At 37.6% G+C, this 18,672-nt stretch overlaps 1 protein-coding gene across 1 annotated transcript; it reads right to left on the minus strand.

The window, feature by feature from the left end:
• Positions 1-1,289: 1,289 nt before the first annotated feature.
• Positions 1,290-17,264, minus strand: LOC121265863. The gene is made up of 9 exons (XM_041169555.1): positions 16,896-17,264; positions 15,443-16,177; positions 14,686-15,221; positions 13,482-13,962; positions 12,792-13,240; positions 3,722-3,882; positions 2,803-3,001; positions 2,096-2,198; positions 1,290-1,996 (listed from the first exon to the last, which is right to left on the minus strand). Exons 2-9 carry the CDS (start codon positions 16,086-16,088, stop codon positions 1,290-1,292), a joined length of 3,282 nt encoding a protein of 1,093 aa, XP_041025489.1. The 5' UTR covers positions 16,089-16,177; positions 16,896-17,264.
• Positions 17,265-18,672: the final 1,408 nt, after the last annotated feature.

Consider the following 18,672-nt stretch of genomic DNA (forward strand, 5'->3'; position numbering starts at 1 on the left):
AAAATGAGGTTTTGGGTCTAATGCATATTCCATCATATGCACGCATATATGTTGGTTGCATTAATGCATTTTTATCTCTTGAATTGTTTAGATTGTTACTTACTGAGATTCATATCTCATGTGGTATTCCTTATCCTGCGGTACCGTTTTATAGTATCGTAGATTTTGATGCAGATAAGGATGTGGAGCGTAAGGGATCGACTCCACCGTAGGAGTGACATGTGGTCACTTGGGATTATGGGATTTGTTTCCCACTCGTTTATGTATTTTTTTTGTATTATATTTATACTAGATCATTGTATAACTTTTTAAAGGTATTTTGTTTTGAAAATCTATATTTAAATTTCTGGTACTTAGTTGGCTAACTTTTAATTAACCGCTATAACTTTTGTTGTGCACTTTTTGCATGTTGTGCACACTTGAGCACTTATCTTTAGGATGCGTGACCCATATTATCATCATCCTGCCGTCACGATTCCCGCGTTTCCGTACATGGGAGTCGGAGCTTCATAGTAAAAGCTTGCAATTGCAGCCATAAATTTTACAAGTTAAGCAACAGAGGTGGCATTTTGGAAACCGACAGAAACTAAGTTACTAAATTTGCAATTAAACCCTATATACAATGATATTTATCTTTAAAAAAAAAAAAGTTCCATACTCAATATTTTTATTGATTAAATCAGAAACATATTTGCATAGTGGTTAGATCATCCCACATACCACATTATTTTTTGAAATATAAAAACAAGGATGGGAACGGAGGATAAGCAGATAATACAAGTGGGAATGGCAATATTTGAATACTCCAACACAGCATATGCACCTGTGACAAATGCCAAAACCATTGTTGCCAGGGAGGAAAGAAGGAACCAAAAGGCCATTTGAAGAAAACTTGTGTGCTTTTCTTTTTTCTTTTTTTTTTCTTTTTTTTTTTAACAATACCTTTGTATTTCATTTATAACTGTCAAGTAATACAACTTTTATCTCTATCCAGACTTCTTGGAACAAAATCTAATACATCCTCTATCCAAATTTTTTCTAACAAAGATAAAGTTGACTTAGCTAAGGTATGAGCTACTATGTTTCTTTCTATATAAGCAAACTGAATTTTACAATCTGATCTATTGTGAAAAAAGAACTTTATATCATCAATTAAAGAACCAAAAACAGAACTTCCCTCTTCAAAACTCTGCACTGCCTCGATGATAATTCTTGCATTTCCTTCAAAAAACAGCCTTGTGTATATTAAGTTCATTGCAAAGCTCTACAGCCATCCTCAAAGCAAAACATTATGCCACCACTGAACTGTCAACATTGGCCTTCTGATCACAAATAGCAACTAAAGCTTCTACTTTCGGTACTCTAACTATGATCCCAGCCCTCATTCTTCTCTCTTTCAAGTTTAATGAAGCATCTCGATTCACCTTCGCACATCCACTCTCTAGTTTCTCCCAACTCATAGCACTCCTTGCATTGTTGTTTTGCCCTTTCACCACTTGTTTTGTGAGAATCTGAGCTGCCTTGAACTCGAGTAAACTTTCTAAAGTTGTCTTCACCAGTATCTTAGGACAGCCTAGCTTCTTCTCAAAAACAAACTCATTCCTGTGTAGCCAAACTCTCCTAAGTAAAACAACCATATCTTCTAACTTCTTCATGCTCAACCTTCCCATTAACTTCCCCCATAACAATAGAAACTCCTCTTCTGTTCTTCCCCATTTTTGCACACAACCTCCAACCTCAGCCCATATGTCATTGGCTGCTGGACAAACCCACAAAGCATGCATAATAGTTTCTGTTTCTACACTACAAACTAGGCAACTTTTGTCTTCAACTACCTTTCTTTTAAACAAATTCTCCTTTGTAGGCAGTCGGTTATTTCCAGCTCTCCACAAAAACAACTTTGTTACACTTGGAACTTCAAGATTCCAAATGTTTCTCCACCTCTCATCTATAACAGCCCCTACTAAGCAATCTCCTCTTTCATTCTTGAGCCTTTCTAGTTGCAGAAAGTAGGCACTGCTTACTGAGAAAGTTCCCTTCTTGGAAGGGCCCCAAATTAATTTATCTTGAGTCTAGCCTCGACTCAGAGGTATACTTAGAATTTGAGCAACCTCTTCTTCTAAAAAAATTTCTCGGATCCTTCCCTCATTCCATTCCCCCTTATGCTTATCAATAAGTTGTTCCACTTTGGCATCTTCCTGGAATACAGAAACAGGAGATTGTATAGAAAAAGAGGAAGGAGTGGGTAGCCATTTTGAGCCCCAGATTCTTATCTTACTGCCATCTCCCAATGTCCATCTCATCCCATCCTTAACAAGCTCCCTTGCTAACTAAATACTTCTCCACATTAAAGCGAGCAATGAGCTTAGCTTAGCATCCAAGAAACTGGAATGCCTATAATACTTCTCTTTAAAAATGGTGGCAACCAAAGACTTAAGACTTTTGAGCAGCCTCCATCCTTGCTTTGCTAGTAGGGCCATGTTGAAACTCTCCAAATCCCTAAAGCCTAAGCCCCCCTTCCATTTCTGCATGCCCATGTTCTCCCATTTTTTTCATAAAATACCCTTTCCTTCCTACTGTTTACCCCACCAAAATTTTGAAAAAAGTACATTTATCTCTTGGCACAATCTCTTAGAAAACTTAAGGACAGACATAGTGTAAGTAGGTATGGCTTGTAACACTACCTTAATCATAAATATCTTTACCAGCTTGTGATAAGAAGGTATTTTTCCAACTTGTGATTTTTTGCCAGATTCTCTCCTTCAAGCTTCTTCTAAAGGTATTGAACTTAGACCTTCCAACAAAAGCAGGAAGACCCAAGTACCTCTCATAACTGCCATAAGCTATTGACTTGCTGACTTCCATAATCATTTTCTTGTCTCCTTCCCTTGTGTTACTGCTAAAGAAGACTGAGGTCTTATCCTTATTTAAAAACTGCCCTGAGGCCATCTCATAGGTATTCAACACCTCCTTAATCCTATTCCATTCTTCTAACTTAGCCCTACCAAAAAGGATACAATCATCTACAAAGAGCAAATGATTAATACTAGTTCCTCCCTTGGCCACGTGCACTCCTCTTGTATATTTCTAAAGTTCATAGAAATTCAACAAGGTGCTTAATCATTCAACACAGAGAGTGAATAAATAGGGTGACAAGAGGTCACCTTGTCTCAAGCCGCTTTAAGGCCAGAATTTCTTCCCTGGGTTCCCATTAACCAAAACTGAGTATGAAACAGATTTGACACAACTCATGATTAACTTCACCCATTTCTCATTGAAGCCTAGTTTTTCCATCACCACTTCCAAAAAAACCTCATTCTACACGATCATAGGCCTTAGACATGTCTAGTTTTATGGCCATGCTTCCCACCTTTCCCTTTTCCTAGTTTTCATGGAATGAAGCAACTCAAAAGTCACCATTATGTTGTCATTAATTAGCCTTCCAGGCAAAAATGCACTTTGTGTTGGGGATATGATGTTGGCCAGCGTCTTTTTAAGTCTGTTTGAGATGGTTTTTGACACTATTTTGTACATAACATTGCATAAACTTATAGGTCTATACTCATTGACTTTCTTTGGTTCTTTACACTTGGGAATCAAGGTTATGTAAGTGTAATTCAATGTAGGTTCCAAAGGATTACCATTTAAAACCTAAAGTGCAACATTGCAAACTTCATCTGCTACAACCTCCCAATGATTCTTGCAAAAACATGGACCAAACCCATTTGGTCCCGCGGCTTTAAGAGGCGCCATTTGTTTCAAAGCTTCCTCCACCTCCACCCTAGAAAAATCCATGCTCAAGGCCTCATTCATCTCAGGAGTAACCTTTCTTTCCATACCAACCAAACACTGCTCAAAGTCCTCACTTTCAAGATTAGTAAACTGAAAAAGTTTCTCAAAATAAGCTGTAAAAGTATCTTCAACCTCCTTTTGTCCCTCAGCCCTTCTACCATTCTCATCATCCACTTCTCTAATAAAGTTCTTCCTTCTTCTTTGATTAGCACAAGCATGGAAATATTTTGAATTCCTATCTCCATGCTTATACCAATTACATTCTGCTCTTTGTTTCCATTTAATGTTTTCCATTTCTAATAGCAGGTTTAGTTCTTCTTTTAAACTCCTTATCACCTCAATATTGCTGCTGCTCTCTTTTGCTTGCAACCATTGTAACAACTTAGACTTTGCTTCTATCTCTTTATCACCCCCCCCCCTCTCTCCTCCTTACTCCATCTTTGCAAAGCAGCCCCACTCCTCTGCAATAACACAGAAATGTGACTGATCTAATTTCCTTTCCAAGCTTCCTTTAAGGCCTTTTCACACTCCTTTTCAAAAGCCCAGCTCGCCTCATATTTAAAAGCCCTCAGTCTGTTCCAATTTTTGCCCTTCTTCTTTAGTACATGCACAAGTAAGGGTTTATGATCTGAAGTGCTTGTCACCATAACAACTTGTGTGTAACGCCCCGTCCCCGAGGGTCCGGAGAGTTAACTCATATAACCTGATAATCAACAAATTTATAGACTCCAAAATATAACGTCATCAGAATACTACAAAGTCTCTTAATAAAATCTGCCACTTCTCAAAAATCTTCTATGAGTACTCCACTATGCTTAAAAATCATCTCACCGATACTCCATAATCCTGATCCTTAGCTGGTCTATTCAAAAATCATCTGAAAAATGAATGGAGATAAGGGGTGAGTTATCAACAACTCAATAAACAGAGGACATATACTAGTGTGTAAACATGAGCATTTTCACAGAGTACAAAATGCAGAAACAAAACATTTCAGTATCAATATGCAAATCATAACAAATACGTTTTATCAGAAAATCAGAGCGACTTCTCAAATATTTCATATTCAGAAACCAACTTTTCATGTTCAAAGACTCCTTTGGCACAACATGACTGTACAACTTCGTCTTATCATATCATATCAGAACAGAGACCATGTTTAACCCCCGTGGTAGGGTTGTGCATCATGCGGAAAGCCAAGCAGAACATAAATCACCGTATTACCAAAGCGATTGCACTCAGAACAGAAAACCACTATTATATCCCATGGCGGGCCAGAGGTCACTATTATCTCTCGTGACAGGGCTAGAGGTCACTATTATATCCCGTGACAGGGCCACATATCAGAGCAAAACAGAATCAGAATCACCATATCAGAGTCAGAATCAGAGTCAGAAAGTCATGCCAAAGGTTTTTTAGATGCCACATTATAACAGAGTACAAAACAGAACAGAATCAAATCACAAAACATACTTTATGCACAAAATTTCATATTCGCTCTCTTTTTCAAAGTTCAGAAACAGAATATCAGAAATAAGCTCATGTCTACACCAGTCATAACAGAAAATACTTTCTTCTTAAACAGAATCTTATGAGTAATGCAGAACAAATATCTGAGGTTGTTTTCAGATTTCTTTTCATAACCAAACATGCACATTTTCCAAGAAGGACCTTAGTTCATTTTATTTTAATGCAAAGTCTAGCATAGGAACCCCGCTTACCTGGACTTCTTAGCTTTTCAAAACTTTCCTCAAAAATACCGAACAAATATTAATCGTCACCTATAAAATAATCATGTAACTTCCATAAATTTCTAATCAACTACGTATTTCGATATTAAAACTTATAAATGCTAAAAGAACCTATTTTAAGAACCTCAAAACCTAAAATTCTCATAATACCTAAAATACCAACATTTTCTAAGACCAACAATATTCAATTAATCGAAATCGTACTGGACAAGAAAATTTATCGAAAAAGTATTATGATACTTATAGAGCTCAATAAAAATTAATATTCAAAATATCTAAAATACCAACAATATTTTATAAATAAAAATAATACATTGATTACTAAACTTTTCCTAAAATAATTCATGAAAAACTCACCTCTTATGAAAAATAGATTTACTTACTTTAACTAACAATATTATCAAAATACAATATAATATTTATTAAAACTTAAAACAAAATCCTAATTAAATATAAACTCAACGCACAAAAGTTTCTTCTCAGCCGAAACTCAAACCGTGAACTTTCCTAATATATATTAGGTTAAAACTAGTAAGTGCCCAAGTTAAAACTTTACTTATAAATATACACACACACACATATATATATATAAATATATATATAAGCACCCTATACGTAAAACAGACGATAAACAAACAACAGAATAAACAAAAAACATGCAGAGGCGGCAGGGACTCACCGAGATGGTGCAGTGCGACGGCGCGGCGTGCGACGGGAGGTGGTGCACTCGGTGGCTATGCACTGGACGAGAAAGAGAGAGAGAGATGCACGGTGAGAGAGAGCTTACGTGTAACGCCCCAAATCCGGGTGACTTGGAGAATTTCTACTTGTCACTCATAAACATATCTCCCAACACATCCAAAGAATAAACTCCAAAAAAAACTTCATAAATGAAAACAATCTCAAATCTTCTCAATAATCTCATTACAAACTCCACACAATCTTTAATGCTATAATAATAAATCAAAGGGGTCCATAACCTCCCGATAGTCAAAACAAACCAACTAAATCTTTCATAAATCTTACTAAACTCAAGACATAAATAAAACTCAAAGATATTAAAACTAAGAACACCAGAAGTCCTTCTTCTACCAACATCTCCTCAGCTTAGACACAAACAGCATTCTAATCCAGGTCCTCATTTGGACTCACCACATCATCTGAAAAATATTATAATGATAGGGGGTGAGTTATTAATAACTCAGTAAGCAGAAATCATATGCTAGCGTGCAAACATGAGCATTTATCAAGGAGAGTATGCAGAACAAAATATTTTTCCAGAGTTATCATGCAGAACAGAACATATTTTCAAAATAACAGAGCGATGGTTTTAAAACAAGTAAAACCCATGGTACTTTGGCATAACATAAACTGAGTATCATCATCAAATCAAAACAGAGCATCAAACAGAGCAGAGACCATGTTTCACCCCCGTGGTAGGGTTGTGCTAACCCCGGTGGCCAAACCAGGCAGAGACAGAGGTGAAATCTTTCCTTTATTCTTCTCGGAGCCCCGAGTGTGCACACAGGAAAGACCACAATAAAACCACTTTGTTTCCAAAGTGGGTGCACTCAGAGACAGAGAAGTTGGTACCAACCCAAACAGAGCAGAGCATAACAGAGCAGAGCAGAGCAAAGCAGAGACAGAATCAGATACGAAAACCAGTACACCATGCCAAAGGTTTTCAGATGTTATAACAAAATAATACAGAGTACCAAAACAGAATCATACGGTTACACACGCTGAACACAAAAGCCAGAACCTCTTTCTAAAAAAAGAATGCACAACTTTTCATATCCTCAATATCGCTCTTTTCCAGATTTCAGAAACCACATGACAGAATTTAGCTCATGTCTACACAATGCATGCCAAAACATATTTTTTTTTTTTCCTTTTTCACACAGATTTCATGAATAATGCAGATAAGTGACCGAGGTTAATCTTTATTTTCACAAGTTCCCAACATAACACAAAATATGCAAGTTTTTCATAAAATCAGCCTCAGTCTTATTAACTTGTATAAAACCTAGCATAGGAACCCCACTTACCTGACTCCTGCAGTGTATTATCTATGACTTGGATACGGTCTCTATCCGTCTCGCCACCTATTCATAAGATAATATAAACTAAAAATTAAAATCCAACAATACACAATTGGTCTTAACAACTCAAGACTCAAACTCTAGACCATAATTCAACGAGTTTAATCAAACTTAACTAGCCAAATAACAATCCGGACAGCCCACCCTTCGACCCAAAATATTCTATACTAAACTCAGTATGTTGGTTATAAGTGGAGACTGATTTGGAACTAAAAAAAATGTTTGCTGAAAGTTGGCTTGACAGTTGGCTCGAGCCAAGTTCGCTCGACAGACCGCTCGAGCGAAGGCAAGTCAGAGAGGTTCGCTCGAGTCTCGCTCGACACTCCGCTTGAGCTAATGCAAGACAGAGAGGTTCGCTCGAGTCTCGCTCGACACTCCGCTCGAGCGAATGCAAGTCAGAGAGGTTCGCTCGAGTCTCGCTCGACACTCCGCTCAAGCCAATGCTCATTTGGCTGTTCGCTCGAATCGCGCTCGACAGTCTGCTCGAGCGAAGTACGCAGATTTTGCCAACAAAACCAGTTTACACTACACAAAGCACTCTTCTTTCCATTCCCAACTCCATAACATAAAGTATAAACTAACACTTCCAAATATTTTCTCCACCACCAGTCCAACAATTCCACTACAATGAAGCTTCAAATAATCCAAACCTAGGACAAAACACCAACCCGAAATACTCACCACGCAACAACCAGAAAAACTCACAAAAACTACTCAAACTCACAGCCAAAACAGATATTGCATCAAAAAGAAGATAAACCAAACCCAAAACTAAGAAGCAGAAATCGCACGGTTACAGAAGGAGAAACCGATACTTGGATGAGAAAGAAACCCTTACCAATCGAAAATGGAGGGGATGCGAATTGATGCCCGTGAGTTGCAGACGGAAACCAAAATGCAAAAATGGAGGAAAAACAGAGTATAGCAGACGGCAACACTCGGGAAACCAGAAGCAACGCAGCAACAGAAATCCACGTGAGGAGGTCTAGGGCATGGGATTCGGAAACTCAAACTAATGCCAACAACAGGAAATAAAGATGAAACCGAAAAGAAAAGAGAGACGTGCGCGAGAGAGATGCGGGAGAAACTAAAACTGAAACAGAGAAATGCGGAAAGAAACGGAAGTTGAAGGAGAAAACACTCACCTCAAAAACGACGTCGTTCAGGATTCTCACTAAACACGAAAATGGCTGGGCCATTTTCACGCACTGATCCGGGCCACTTTGATGAAGAGGCAGGGCCTTACATTACGGGAGAGTAAACCAACGTGAGAGACAGAAAACAGAGAGGGAGATACCGTGCGGCGGGGTGGCAAGAGGCGGACCTGGGGTGACACAAAACCTCGCCGGCGGTTTCTGGAGCCGCAACGTGAAGAAGCTCACGGTGGTTAAAGGTTGCAATGGCTCATGGTAGGAGGAGAACCATCCTCTGTTTCGGGAGTGAAAAACAGAGGCTGCAAGATGGCTATCGAAGGCTACGGGTTCACGGCTGGGTCACGGTGGCGGCGCATGGCAGCGTTGAGGAGGAGCAAGCGGCAACTTGACTTCCTTGGGAGGCTGCGGTTTTCCAGGAGACAGTTGGATAAAACCGTGAAGATGCAGGATGGCTTTTGGCCGTGCGCGGCGAGTCTCTTGCTATGCGATCCGCTTGCTCAGCGTCTCACGTGGTGCAATGGTTTCCTGCGGTTGCTTACCTCCTTGTATGAGCGGGACGCTCTCACGGTAACGGCATGCTGCTGCGGCTGAGGCCAAGACGGACACGATGGCGCACAGAGAGGCGTTGAGCCTAGGTGAAGGACGCTAACGGTGGCGTCGGTTTTACGTGCGTGGAGATGGAAGTTGACGTCGAACTAGGAGGGGCTGCACGATGGTGAACTCTGGAGGCTGGTGGCAGCGACGGCACAGGGTAGTTTCGAAGGTCTAGGGTGTAAGTGTGAAAATATACGGGTGCTAAGAAAACCCAAGAGAAAGAAAAGAGATAGACGTGCACCGTGTAGTGCCGTGCGTGGGAGAAAAAAAAAACAGAAAAGAAAAAGAAAAAGAAAAAAATAAAATAACAATAACAATTAAAGTCCAACAATAAAATTATTCATTAAAGCAAAACGCAAATTTAAAAACAAACATTAAATAATAACACCAAAGCACATCCAAATAAATTTCACAACTTAAAAATTATAAAATAAATCCAACGAGAAAAATTCGATAAATTTTTAAAACAAGAACAATAATATTTAAATTAATTATAGAAAAAAAAAATATTCCACATAAAATAAATAAATACGCTAAAAAAATAGCAGAGTATTACATTGTGCGCTTTTCTAAGTAGTATTTAGAATGGATAAGCATAATAAATAGGTAGATAAAGATAGCAGAACTAGATAGCATCAATGCTAGGGGTTCGTAATGATGAATACTTTGAAAGGAACACTTTTTTCCTAAACTGCAGAGCCTGGATGTTGATGATCATCTCCACCAATGAAGCCCCCGAGCATGGTAATGCCCATTGTAAAGGTCACGGTTGTAATGAGTGCAGCAACAACCAAATGGGCTTGAGCCGCTTTACCCTCCTCCTCTTCCCTCTTTTTCTCCCTCTCCTGCTTCAACTCCCCATCCTCCTCCTGCGGCATCATGTTCTTCTCAAGTTCATCATACCTAACTTCTAATACTTGTCCACAGTAGAGGAACCTAAATTTTTTTTTATCTTTTCGAGAATCCATCACCTTCTTCTGTAAAATATTTATTGGGCTGAATCGTGAGTATTTGGTATTTTTATATAGATTGAAAGTGAGAAAAAAAAAAAAAAACCCAAAGATTATTAGTTTGAGAAAGCAACATGGCTCAGCATAAAATAATGACTAAAAACAGAATATATAAAATAATGACTATACGAAAGCAAAATTGAATACTACAGACCCTTAATGCCTACCTCGGTTGCATCTAACATGACATTTTATTTTCAAACTCTTCTACTAAGAGGGAGCTTCACACTAATTTAGAGACATGCCATTTTATTTCAAACTCTTCTTCTACGAGGAAGCATCACACTAAAGGAAAAATAATGGTAAATATTGTGCTTGAAGTGAAAAATAAAAGTTGTGGTTGGTCATAAATATATAACAAATCACTTAAGATATATGGAAGCTAAAAGCTTGCTTTCAAGAATTCAATAGCAATTGAGATTCTTGAAGTATGGCTTCGGTACCAACAACTATGCGAAGCTAATGGGTCTACTGCATGGACTTCGGTTGGTTAATGAGATAGGCATAATTGATATAGATGTTGAGTTAGACTCTTTGCTGGTAGTGCAATGGCTAAGAAAAAAAATATGTGCAAACTGATACCTTGAGGATTTTTTAGAAGAGGTAATGGTGATTTCACAAGGCCTTAATGTTCATTTCTCTCATATTTTCTGGGAAGGGAATAAATCTGCGGACTATCTAGCAAGGTTGGGAGGCGGAAGGTACTAGCAGGTTGTGGGGGTCCAATCGGGAGTTGCCTTCTCTCCTCAGAGGCATCATGCGTCTGGAAAAAAAATGGGTGTCCCACTATTCGGATGGTATAGCCATGGTTTTTTTTTTTTTTTTTTTTTTTTTTTTTTTTTTTTTTTTTTTTTTTTTTTTTGGTGTTTTTGCCTGGTGTTTCTGCTTTCGGTACTGGCTTTGCTGGGTGTAATAGGAACTTTATAATGGTTTTCCCCTACCATAAAGGGGGTCATTTGCAATAAATCACAGAGGTCCTCCCCTGTTTAAAAAAAAAAAAATGTATGGCTTAAAAATCTTTCAAAAGAGCGAAAAAAGTATACATTTTCAATATGGGAGAAGTTGAAAAAGAAAAGATCGATTGATAGTTTAAAAAAAGTGAGTAGTTTTTTCTCCAAGAAAATTTCATTAATAGTTATTACAAATGACAAAGTATTTTTCTTTTCTTTCTACGAAGCTGCAATGAGGAAAAAAAAAAAGAAGACGACTTCGTTTCATTTTTTTATCAAAATAATTTTAGACCAAAATAAAATTACAGAACGGCATTTTGTTAAGTTTATATATTCTTCAAAGGTTGTAAAGCGAAGCTAAGCTAGCCGAGTTTCAGTAGAAAATTAAGACAAAATGAATATACTATCTCAAGAGTCAAGAGACTCGACATCAGACCAAAACAATCTATTAAAAAAAAGTATACTTTTTTAATTAGATTTATTGCTATTCCCTTCCGTTTAGAAATGATTTGATTATATTTAAATTTATTAGATTCAGATATATAATATTGATGAAATAGATAAACTCATTTTAATTTTAAATCAGTTTAAAATTTAAAATTTAAAATTTAAAATTTAAACCACATCAAAGTGATTTATATATTATCTGATGTGATACATAAATCAGTTTAATTTTATGATTCTAAGAATTCCTTTGGTTTCGCTTTTCCTCAGCATATCTTATTGAAAAAAACTAAATATTAAGTATATAATTTTTATTTTTGAAGAAAGATAAAAGATTACGTTACCTTATCCTTATCATCAACAGTTGAAAAGCTTTTACTTCAAGATTTGAAGAGCAGTCTTCTTCTCTTTGTTGAAGACCATTTTGTCAACTCCTGGAGAATTCAACGATAGGGCTTTTGTAATGACGAATGCTCTGAAAGCAGCTCTTTTTCCCAAAACTGCAAAGCCTGGATGTGGATGATCATCTCCACCAACGAAGCCCCCGGGCATGGTCACGGTAGTAATGAGTGCAGCAACTACAAATGGGCTTGAGCCCCTTTATCCTCCTCTTCCATCTTTTTCTTCCTTCCAATTTTCTTCCTCGCCTCCATCTCCATCTCCTGGCGCTCTGTCTCTTGTGTCTTCTTCTCAATTTCATCATACCCGACTTCTAATAGTCGATCATGCATTTGGAAAAGGCCATTATCTTCCCTCTCTACAAAAGCCCTCATCTTCTTTTGTGAAATATATATTGGACTGAATTGTGAGTATTCCATATTTTTCCATAGATTGAAAGAAAGCAAAAATAGAAAACAAATCCAAACAATATTTGCTTGAGAAAGCAGGGCTGCTTGGTATAAAATAAGGCCTAAACTTAGAATATATAAAGAGAGTTAACTTCATATTAAGTATATAGTTTTATTTTTTGAAGAAAGATAAAAGATTACGTTACCTTATCATCATCATCATCAGTTGGAAAGCTTTTACTTGTTAAGATTTGATAAGCATTCTGGTTCTCTTTGTTGAAGACCATTTTGTCAACTCTTGGAGAATTCAGGAGACGCTCGTGGTACCAAAAACACTTGGAATAGTGATGGAGAGGTGTATTCCCGTGGTTGTCTTTCTGATTCAAAAGATTCCGGAGAGACGAATTATCTTGGATCATTAGCGCTGCACGTGGATGGGAGATATCATGTTCCAAACCCATCAAGGAGGATACTTGATTCCGAAACTCTTCCTCAACGAGGATACTTGAAATGCAAATATGTAGGATTGTAATTTGATTAACTGTTAAAAACCCATCAAGTGGATGGGAGATATCATGTTCCAAGACCTCCAGGTTGCCTTTCACTGCCTCTTTATAGATTTTAGGATCCATTGCAATGATGGCGCCTCTGTATGCTGCAGCGTTGTTACTAAATTTGCAATTAAACCCTATAAACAATGACATTTATCTTAAAAGAAAAAATTTCCATACTCTTAATATTATATTGATTAGATCATAAACATCTCTGCATAGTGGTAAGTCATAGGACATTGCCCCTTATTTTATGAAATATATAAAGAAGGATGGGAATAAAGGATAAGCAGATAATACAAGTGGGAATGGCAATATGTGAATGCTCCAACACAGCATATGTACCTGTCACGAAGGCCAAAACCATTGGTGCCATGGAGGAAAGAAGAAACCAAAAGGCCAGTTGAAGAAAACATGTGCGCGTTTTGAACAAGTCCTCAGAAGGCATAAGCGGAATAAATAGGTGGATAAAGACAGCAGAACTAGATAGCATCAACGCTAAGGCGTTTGTAATGATGAATACTTTGAAAGCAACACTTTTTTCCAAAACTGCAGAGCCTGGATGTGGATGATCATCTCCACCAATGAAACCCCCCGGCATGTTAATGCCTGCTGCAAAGGTCACGGTTGTAATGAGTGCAGCAGCAACCAAATGGACTTGAGCCGCTTTATCCTCCTCTTCCATCTTTTTCTCCCTCTCCTGCTTCAACTTCACATCCTCCCCATTCGGCTCCTTCATATTAATGTCAGCATACCCAACTTCTAATGCTCGTCCATAGTTAAAGAACCTATAATCTTCTGTGTCTTCAAAAATGTTCTTCATCTTCTGTAAAATATTTATTGGGCTGGACCGTGAGTATTCAGTATTTTTCTATAGATTGAAAGAAAGCGAGAAAAGAAAACAAATCCAAAGAATATTTGTTTGACAAAGCAAAGTGGCTCGGTAAAAAAGAATGACAAAAATCAGAATATATAAAGACAGTTAACTTCATATTTAAATGCATCTTACAAAAAAACATTTAGCAGTTATAAAATGAATAGAAAAATATTATCATTCCCAAGATGCATCACTATAAAGAAGATATATCAAATCAAATATGTTTTGAAACGAAACAAGTTATGTATGCCAGAATTATAGGAACATGTTCTTGAAAGTTTGTGTCATAACGATGTTAGCTAGGTTTATAATTATAATTTGTGTCATAACGACATTGTACATCAAAGGAAAGGTTGTGGTTTCTTTGTCACATCATCTTCAAATTAAAGTCATAACCTAAAAGGATTCAGCTTGGATGGATTTGGACCGGGTCCGGTTTCTATTGGAATTGGACCCACGCCCTATAACCCGAAACAAGTAAAACACAATACTAAAGCAAAATTGATTATTACAAAACCTAATGTCTACGTCGATTGCAATTAACATGACATTTTATTTCAAACTCTTCTTCACACTGATTTAGAGACTTTGTGGGCCAAACGAAGGGAAATAATGGTAAATATTGTGCTCGGAGTGAGAAAATACAGTTAGAAAGATAAAAGATTACGTTACCTTAAATTGATCATCACCAGTTTGAAAGCCTTTACTTCTTAAGATTTGATAAGCAGTCTGGTTCTCTTTGTTGAAGACCATTTTGTCAACTCTTGGAGAAGTCAGGACACGCTCGTGGTAACCATCAGAATTGCAATAGAGATGGAGAGGTGTATTCCCCTCGTTGTCCTTCTGATTCAAAAGATTCTGGAGAGACGAATTATCTTGGATGATTAGCGCTACATCTGGCCGCAATTTGGTCATCACGGCGAGATGGAGTGCATTGCGGCCTTCATTGTCAACCACTTCGCAACAATCCGGACACATTGATATAATCACTTCCGTCACCAAGCTGTTGTTGCGTAGAGCTGCAATGTGAAGAGCTGTCCTACCCTCTGCGTCTTTCTTATATGCTACCTCTCTATCAGATTCCAGCAATAGTTTTGCTGGCTTAAAGTTGTCCATGTATGCAGCCATGTGAAGCGGAGTCCAACCATTTTGGTCTGCTTGTTTACATAGATCGCGTCCGTATCTTTCCAAAATCTTATTACTCATTCCTAAAAGAAGTTAAATGGAAAGATGTTAGGAGAAAGAAAAACGCAAAAATGAAGGATAAAATTTAGTAATTTCATGAAATAAAATTTGTATTTACAAAAGGCAAATGCAGGATAAAATTTCATGAATTCGATGTCATATCATATTTGATACCACCACATAAATATTTTCTTAACCAAATCATATTCTACAATGCGGAAAATATAAATTAAATAGGCAATACCTTCATCATCCCGAAATGCTGCAGCATGCAAAGCCGTTGTACCGAAGGGTCCATCAGAAGCTGGTGAGTTCAAATTGTTTAAAATTTCTGACACCAAATCTGGAAAGTGTCCCTTGGCAGCCAAGTAAAGTGGGGTCTCACCAGCAGCATTAGCACCAAAAGAAAATCCTGGACCTACCTCCATTAGTAACTGTTTTACCACGTCAATGTGATTCTCACGTACAGCCTCATGCAAGGCCGTTTCTCCCCCTTTGTTCTGCTTCCTAATCATCTCCCTAGTAGCTTCAACGACTCCTCCACTTTCGAGATCTTGATGTTGGGGTTTTTGATGTTCAATCAGGACTTTAACAATGGAAGCATGCCCATACCTTGCCGCCACATGTAACGGAGTATCGCCTTTCGCGTTGGCTTTCAATAAAAGTGACGGACACCTGTTCAGTACATCTTCCACAAATCTTGCCGCTGAGACTGGGTCGGTTCCTCCAGTGGCGGGAAACTTTTCTTCGACGAGGATACTTAAAATGCAAATATGTAGGATTGTATTTTTATTAACTGTTAAAAACTTATCAAGTTGATCGCGACTTCCATGTTCCAAGACGTCCTGCAGGTTGCCTTTCGCCGCCGCTTTATAGATTTTAGGATCCATTGTAGTGATGGACTTTGTATGCCGCACAATTGTGATTAGTAGCTGCGGAGGCCTCAATGCAAAGCAACAGATCAGTACTCCAAAAAATCCTATGTTAGCCACAAGCATTCATGTCGTTGATGTCACATTCAACATTTTTCTATTAACGCGCAAATCCTATATATATAGATTACAGAGTATATAGATTCCTCTTCAAACACGACTAAATGATCAACGTTCTAAACAAAACAGAAGTTTTCTTATTAATAAACAATTAAAATTGACAATAAAGTGATTGTTAATTCTTTGAAATACCAAACATGACCCTCTATCTTCAGGTATCATTTCTTCCGTGAGAGATCATAGGAAATGATAGTTTATTTTCTTCCAAATTGAGTAATGTTTTTTTCTTCTAATTGCTAGCTAATTAATGTGAGGAGCTACGCAAGAAAGCCAAGATTATTAACCATTTCTATATAATAAGCTTTTATACACTTTAATAATGCAAGAAATTAATAATTAATAGGAAAAATAAGAAATTACGAGACATTAGATATATACTTCGGATAACGAAGTTGGTTTCCTTTTCAGAATGTAAAAATGTCCAAGATTGCATCCCACTCCATCATACGTATGTTGATATAAATAATATATTTTATATGATTTATTTTTTAAAAACATTTATAGTTAATCAACAATAAAGCATCTTAGATCCAAAACTAAAAAATAAAAAATAAACACTCAACATGCAAATTACTTATAATTAAGACAAATTCATCAGTTGACAGCTTAGTTTTCTGTAAATCAAACTCTCTTGAGTGGAGCAACCTGATGAGGCTTCTTGGCACCTATGAAAGTGCTTCTGGACAGGTACTCAACAAGAAAAAATCCTCTATCTTCTTTAGCAAAAACACCCCACTTGAAAACCAGAAAACAATCTTGAGAATTGCTGGGATCAAGACTTCAGGCTCCTTTGAAAAATATCTGGGGCTCCCTACCATGGTTGGCAGAGCCAAAACTGCAGCCTTTCACAGCCTTATTGATAGAGCTTGGGCAAAGATCACAAATTGGAAGACAACATGCCTCTCAGTAGCAGGAAAAGAGACTTTCCTCAAGCAGTTTTGCAAGCCATCCCCACCTATACCATGGGCATCTTCCTCCTCCTTCAATCCATCAGAAAGAGGCTAGACCAACTCTTGAGGAAGTTTTGGTGGGGTTCCAATGAGGGTCACTTAAAAATTCAGTGGGTTATGTGGGGTTAATTGCAAGGCTCATATGGAATAGAAGAAATGAAGTAGTGCATGGCAAGGAACTCAGACATCCCAACTCTATACTCCATAAGGCCAATGAGGAAACAAGGTTGTTCAAAGCTACTAAGGTCCAAGTCAGTTCTCTTGTTGCTGCAACCTGTCCTGAAGATAACCTTACGTGGAAAAAACCTCTGGAAGGGAAATACAAACTTAACTGGGATGCTGCTTTCAAATGAGTCATTGGGAGTGTTAGGCATCGGAGCCATTCTTAGAGACTGCCAAGGTATGGTATTGGGAACAATCAGGTCAAGAAGAAGCTTAAGAGTTTCACCTTTTACTGTTGAAGCCTATGCAATGTTGATGGCAATTCTTTTCTGCAAGGACTCTGGAGTTACAAACTTTGTCCTTGAAAGGGACTCGCTGCAGGTGGTTCAACAGATGCAGAACTCAGTCAGGGACTGGAGCCAAGGTGGTCTAATCCTTGAAGATGCTAAAGCTATCTTGAATTCTTTCCCTGGCTGGAGCATTAGACACATAAGGAGGGATGCTAATATGGCTGCTCACTTGCTAGCCAATGATGCCCTTAATTGTGTAGAAGATTCATACTCTCTTGAATGTATTCCAAGTTGTATTGAGCATGTTGTTTGTAAGGAATCTTTGTAAACAGTTTGCTTGAGGAATATAACTGATCTTTGATTTCAAAAAAAAAAAAAAGACAAAAGACAAATTCATAAGTACCACAATTACGAACGAGGCATTTCACCATTCATGAACTATTTTTAGAAAGCACAAATGAAAACGAACCTCTAATTCCAAGTTAGTATGTAATGATCGGAACCAGCTCCTTTAATTTTCCTGAAATAAGCTTACTTCTCGATCGATCTCATGACCTGAATCCCAATGAAGCACAATTTAATCAGCAAACTCTACAATAATGAGAAAGAAAAGAAAAGAAAAGGAGGGTCTTGGGTTTGTCGTCTTCGAAATAGTACTGGGAAAAAGAAAAGAGGCGGTGTTAAAGGGTCGGTGGTGGAGCTACAAGCTTGGAGATGGCATACCATGTGAAGAAAGAAGACCATATCCTTGAAACTGAAGAAGTGAGTGGCGGAGGTGAGATATTTATATACAAGCGCTTGATCATTAGGCGTCATTGTAGACGTAATCATTACGCGTCATTGTAGATGAATTAGATGAAAATTATTATTAATTAATAGTATATATTATTTTATATTTTATACGAGTAATGATAAGAAATTAGATAAAAGTTATATGAATATTATACATATGAGCAGTATGTATAGTAAATTTTCGTTAGATTTAATTCTGTTGATAAATAGAATGAGATGATTGAGAAG

This window comes from Juglans microcarpa x Juglans regia, chromosome 1D, assembly GCF_004785595.1.
Source record: "Juglans microcarpa x Juglans regia isolate MS1-56 chromosome 1D, Jm3101_v1.0, whole genome shotgun sequence".
NCBI classification, from domain to species: Eukaryota; Viridiplantae; Streptophyta; class Magnoliopsida; order Fagales; family Juglandaceae; genus Juglans; species Juglans microcarpa x Juglans regia.